At 45.2% G+C, this 5,979-nt stretch overlaps 1 protein-coding gene across 3 annotated transcripts in view; it reads right to left on the reverse strand.

Annotated features, from left to right (window-relative positions):
• Positions 1-578: 578 nt before the first annotated feature.
• Positions 579-5,979, reverse strand: part of LOC147018392 (rho GTPase-activating protein 24-like) — a 241,847-nt gene continuing 236,446 nt past the window's right edge. For all 3 annotated transcript variants that reach the window (XM_085897987.1, XM_085897986.1, XM_085897988.1), the window contains one exon: positions 579-1,339. In XM_085897987.1, coding sequence (XP_085754113.1) covers positions 1,090-1,339 — 250 coding nt within the window. In that variant the 3' untranslated portion in view covers positions 579-1,089. The remainder of the gene's footprint in view (positions 1,340-5,979) is intronic.

Genomic DNA, 5,979 nt, shown 5'->3' on the forward strand with positions numbered 1-5,979 from the left:
ACAGCATAAGTTGTGTTTGAGTGCATTATTCACGAAAGTGTAAGAAGAGAGGAGAGATGGGAGACGGAGAGACAGAAATGGGGAGACAGTGATGAGAATGGGGAAGAGTGACATGAGACACAGTGATGCAAAACAGAGGGACGTGAGACAGAGGGACGTGAGACAGAGGGACGTGAGACAGAGGGACGTGAGACAGAGGGACGTGAGACAGAGGGACGTGAGACAGAGGGACGTGAGACAGAGAGAAACAGAGAAACAGAGAAACAGAGAAACAGAGAAACAGAGAAACAGAGAAACAGAGAAACAGAGAAACAGAGAAACAGAGAAACAGAGAAACAGAGAAACAGAGAGAGAGAGAGAGAGAGAGAGAAAGAGAGAGAGAGAGAGAGAGAGAGAGAGAGAGAGAGAGAGAGAGAGAGAGAGAGAGAGAGAGAGAGAGAGAGAGAGAGAGAGAGAGAGAGAGAGAGAGAGAGAGAGAGAGAGAGAGAGAGAGAGAGAGAGAGAGAGAGAGAGAGAGAGAGAGAGAGAGAGAGAGAGAGAGAGAGAGAGAGAGAGAGAGAGAGAGAGAGAGAGAGAGAGAGAGAGAGAGAGAGAGAGAGAGAGAGAGATTTTTTTTCCATGGCTCTTCAAATTTTCTTGCAAGGTGAATTTAGAAAATATCCATTTTTATTATATAAAACAGAAGAAGCGTTGCCCTTGGCACGCAAGCACCTGTAACATCGCATATCCAGTCCGTAAAAGGACAAAGTGAGAGCAAGGCTGAAGGAGGAACATTTGCAGATTGGTTACATGCGGTCACATGATCAAAGTGATGTCCTGGATGTGGAATGTGTGAACATTCTGACAAGAGAGGTGAGGAAATGTGCCAGTGGACATATGGGAAGGAGGGTGATTGATCTCTGATGGCTCATTGTAGATAAGCAGATAATGTCAAAGTTGTGAATTTGTAATTGTGATTAAAACTCAGAAAGCATTTGCACACTGAAGGCTGGATAGAGGGAGAGTGCAATACACAGGACGAGTTATGTATTTAACTAAGAAATGAAAAGCAACAAACTTGATATTAAAGGAAATAGTTGCTGTTGAGCATTAGGGCAAACGGATGTGACTCGGGAGTTCTGGCCTGGTGCCTGAAGAATCGGGGCCTAGTTCACCGAGAAGCGCGAAGAACTGCTCCATCTCTCTTTGTAGTACCTCGTTTCTCCGCTCAGCGTCATTCCGCGCACGTTCGGCATTGCGCAACTTGATGGTGGCCATGCGATGGCGTGCTCTCTCTTGTTCAAGTTCCTCTGAGAGCCGTTCTACACGGGAAATCAGCTCACGGTTTGCCTGCTCCAGCCTGTAGGAGAAGAGTACGTATATGAGGGAGAAGGCAGAGCTTTAAGGACATTAACTATGACATCATCATTGTCATTACACCAGCTGAATTCCATCCAGTGCTAGATGAAGCCCTCCCTCAACTCAAGTTGGGAGGCATTTGGCACACTTGCCACGCTTGCCCAGTACCGGTTGGCAAAAAAGTGCAGGAAGGAATTTCCATTTTGTTCAGAGTGCTGGCCAAGTATGGTGGGTTATTTAGACTTTAATAAAACGTCAAGAATATCACCGTTTCAAGTTGGAGCAAAAAAAAAATAACTTGGGAGTGCAACACGGCAACACTGTCAAATTGCCTCCTTGTTTCGTTGTTTTCGGTCATACAGGAGCCTGTGACCATTCCTTACACTCATGTAGTCCCGCAGATACTGTGGACCCTTTGTGAATTACTTTCCATTCTGCATTTGGAATACAAATATTTCAAGGCAAGTAGATTGATTCCCGACAGAGAATCACCTTCCAACACAGAAGTGCAAAGGGTCCTCTCCCCGTCAAAGGGGGGGGGGGAACCCCAAACACGATGGCCGATTGACCAAAACTCAGTTATTTCATGTTTTAACTTCAATTTGATGAAGGATTGATAGTTTGTGCTGTGACATTGACCTTCCGCATCTATATAAATAATCTATTTATTTTGTTTATTTGTCTGTCTTTCCAACGATTTTTCCTTGAACTACTCGACCAGGGACCATAAAACCCATCTGCACTCTTCTTCACTGTGTCTGTCCGTACAGGGCATGACCTCCCTCCATTCAGGGAGGCCAGTCAGGGCGTGGCTTCCCCCATTCAGTGAGGGGCTTAAAATCAAATTGCTGCCATTATTATTTTTTTTGTATACATTGTCAAGGCTCGTATGAGAGCTGACACACAATGTACAACAAGGGGGGCATGAGACAAGAGGGGCAGGAGAGGGAAGGACAAAACAATGGGGGAACAGAGACATGAGATCTGTGGAAGGGAGAGGGATGGGGGCGGGGAACACGGGGTATCGGCCTCAAGGAAGCCGGTAAAACAAGGTCGAAGAAAACACAAAATAGCAAGATTTTTGAAACAAAACCGAACTGGGAACACACAGTAAACATGTAGGTGAGAAAATAGTTAAAACAGAACATATAACGACCGGAAACGTAACTTTGAGAAATTCAGCAGAGACCCCTGAGAGAACCAGCCATCGCCCCAAATCCAGAACCGGAAGTAAAAACCCAGAACCAGAAGTTTGCTCTGTATAGATCTGAGGCCTCTTCAGCTTCTTTTGCAAGGATGGCATTTTCTTACTGTCTCACACCTTTTATCTTAACTCTAATGCACCTCTCCATAGTCGCTAAGATGGTTTAAGACTCAATTTCAGCAAAAGGTGATAAAATTGGACGAATATTGGCGTTTTTAGAGAAAAATGCCTTTAATATCTCTTTTGAATGTATCTGGTCAGACACATTGTGGGGAGGGGGAGAGAGAGGGGCAGAGGAGAGAAGGGGAGAGAAGGGGAGAGAAGGGGGAGAGGAGGGGGAGAGGAGGGGGGAGAAGAGTTGAGGTTCCTTGCTGGGGAATTAGTTATTTATTATTACTTCGTAAAAGTACAGCGATTGAAAACTGAAGTTAGGGTTCGAATTGTGATCTAATTACAGTTTTTCATGTACCCAGGGTAGATATTGTCGCGAATTCGCGCCCGCCGGTGTGCGAACGGCCACGTAACTCGAATCGCGGCACATCGCCCACCGGACAGACAATTCAGTCGTGACCCTCTCAGAACAACGTCGGGAGCTAGTCATGGGTGGGGGTTTAACCTCACCATGATTGTGCCAATTGCCCACCCGCGCAGGATAGGGTTACTCGTCAAATTCGTCAAATTCAAAGCGAAAGAAGAGTTAAAACCGACTACGCGCACACACGGCAACATTTAAACAGTTCTACTTGTCGGATAGGCACCACCCACAGTCATTTACACAAAAGCAAAGGAAAAAAGAAAGGAAGTCGCAACTGCCCTTTGGGCCATCGAGTCCTCCTCCCACGTCCGTCGGCCTGGTCGCGCCTGGCCCCGACTCCTCTCGCGGTCTGCGAGCTCTCTCTGGCGTGGTGCACCGAGCTCGTGCCGCGCGTAGCTCGCGTCGTCCGCCCGACAGCTCGGATGGGGTTTTGGGGAAATGGACGGGGTTTCTGGCACTATCTCCGCGCGGAAGCGGGTTTTCGGGACCGCACCGACAGAAGACCATACCAGACCACCAGCCAAGAAGAACGACGAGACCAGCTCCAGGACGAAGAGGAAGAGGACGAGGAAGAGGAAGCGCACCCCACCCGTGTCCGACTTTTGTAGCGCGGTGCTCCGCCCTTCACTCCGCCCCGTTTCCGGCTTCACCCTCCTTCGAGAGGGTTCTGGAAAAGGGGCGTTCCCTCACCCCGACCGCCTCACGCTGTCCATCCACCAATTGGCAGTGAGCTACCCCTCCCCCTTCCCTCACACCAAGCGCGGGGAAGAATGGTGGGAAAAACCCACCAGCATCGTTGGCGGTTTTTGTTCGTTTGAAATAAAAGATAGAGAAAGAAAAACGACTAACTGGAGGATCGCAGCCCGAATGGATCACATAAATTCCCTCTATACAATGGGTTTGGGCTAACTACACATGTACCGATCGAGATATCTCATCTGAGGGCCCTTTATGGTGTAATGCGAATTCCCACAGCCGTAACAATATAAAGAGTCGATGTATGGCGAGTGATAACTCTTTTCCAACTATATAATTAAACAATACTTCGAAAATCTTTGTACATAATAGATTGAATATGTGGACTAACTACGGAATCCAATATTTATTAATTACGTTTGGTTTTAAGGAATTATTAATTTGTGAAATAAAGTGTATTCGATGTTTTGAAGTTTAAAACTGAACGATAAAAGTAAATCAGCCAAGGCCGGTTATGTCCCTTCTCAAGTTAAGGTAATCAAGTCAAGGCAGTCTAAGTTAGTCAATCTCCAACCTCTCCCACCCCTCACTCCATAATTCCCTCCCTTATCTCCCCTGTGCATGATGTGGATGATTATGGGGGAGAGTGGAGAGGGGGGAGAGAGAGGAAACGGAGGAGGGAGAGAGTGTGCGAGGGGGGAGAATTGAGATGTTGAAGTCACATTTTACATTACGTGGAATTACACATGAATAAACTGTATTTCACATGTGCATGAACGTGTATTCACATATTATATGAAGGAAATAAATTGTGTGGATTACACAATCTATAGATCTGACGAATTGGCAGCACCAATTTTGTAAAACTCCACATGCAGCATGTAACTCAAGATGTCCAGATGTCATGCATATCAAAATAAATAAATGACTTAATAAAACGAATTTTATTTATTTATTTAAGAAAGGCTGTCAAAGATACTTGTAGAAAACTGGAAGATTTGAACCATCTGTTTTTAAAATTTCCTCCAGATGATGGACCCAGATTGCATCTATTTCAAAGTATTAAAGAGGTGGGGCTTTGGCATGTCCAATCTGCTGAACATTTTGAGCCATTTGAACCAGAAGCATTCCCGACTGCAAGGTGGTTATGAGAGTTTGAAAAGAGAGCGGGAAATCCATATAGTATTACAGATTACCGAAAGGCTCTTTCGTTCACCACTGTTATGTCTGGATGTTTGCTGTATATCGAGCCTGTCGGCTCTGAAAATGCCATCAAACTTAAGAAGAAGAAGAAGAAGAAGAAGAAGAAGAAGAAGAAGAAGAAGAAGAAGAACCATCCTCCATATTTAGCGAAGGAATTTTCCAGTGACAGGTGGTATTTTGAGAGACCTACAGTGCGGCCCCATGGTGTTCACACATGTCTTTTTACGACACCGCAGTGCCGAGTAAGCGACGAGGTAAGGTAAGGTGAAGTGAACGACGAGGTATTACCGATGCAGTTTAGTTCATTCACATGTGCTACACCGCACCACGGCACAGTGTTAATCACTGTCATAATAGTCAAATTAACAGAAGTCAAAACAGAGCAAAATATAGTCATAAAAGAGTTGTGTGTGTGTGTGTGTGTGTGTGTGTGTGTGTGTGTGTGTGTGTGTGTGTGTGTGTGTATGTGTGTGTGTGTTCGTGTTCGTGTTCAGTACCTGCACAACTCAGCACTATGGTACGCAGTTTACTCTGCATGCATTATCACTGCGAAACAAAACAAAAAGGGGAGAGAAGTTTTACTTCTCTTCTTTGTAATAACTGGTCGATGGAGTGAAGAACAAAGTCCAGTGTCTCGGTGTCATCCGGTGTGATTATTATCATCATCTTGTCCTTCTCCTTCGCCTCCTCCTCATGAGATCACATTTTTCCCCCTTTTTGTATGATCTGCTTTCATTTAGGATGTTATTTCATTTCATTAGGAGCTTAGAGCGATGTTATCTTCTATATTTAAAAGTTAATGAGAGTTGTTTGTTTGTGTGTGATGTTACTCCGATGAGTTCCCAAGGTTAATCATGACAAAACTGAAATAGGATCACATTTTTTTCCATGATGCACCTTACTAGCGGTTTAAAACAGTCATTTTTCTCACAATTCATAACTTATGAACACACAAGCCACCACCTGTCTCAGGCAAGGGATGGGGTGGGAGGAGGGAGGGTAG

This window comes from Eptatretus burgeri, chromosome 10 (genome assembly GCF_056783735.1).
Source record: "Eptatretus burgeri isolate ZD-2024b chromosome 10, Ebu_testis_v1, whole genome shotgun sequence".
Lineage (NCBI taxonomy): Eukaryota > Metazoa > Chordata > Myxini > Myxiniformes > Myxinidae > Eptatretus > Eptatretus burgeri.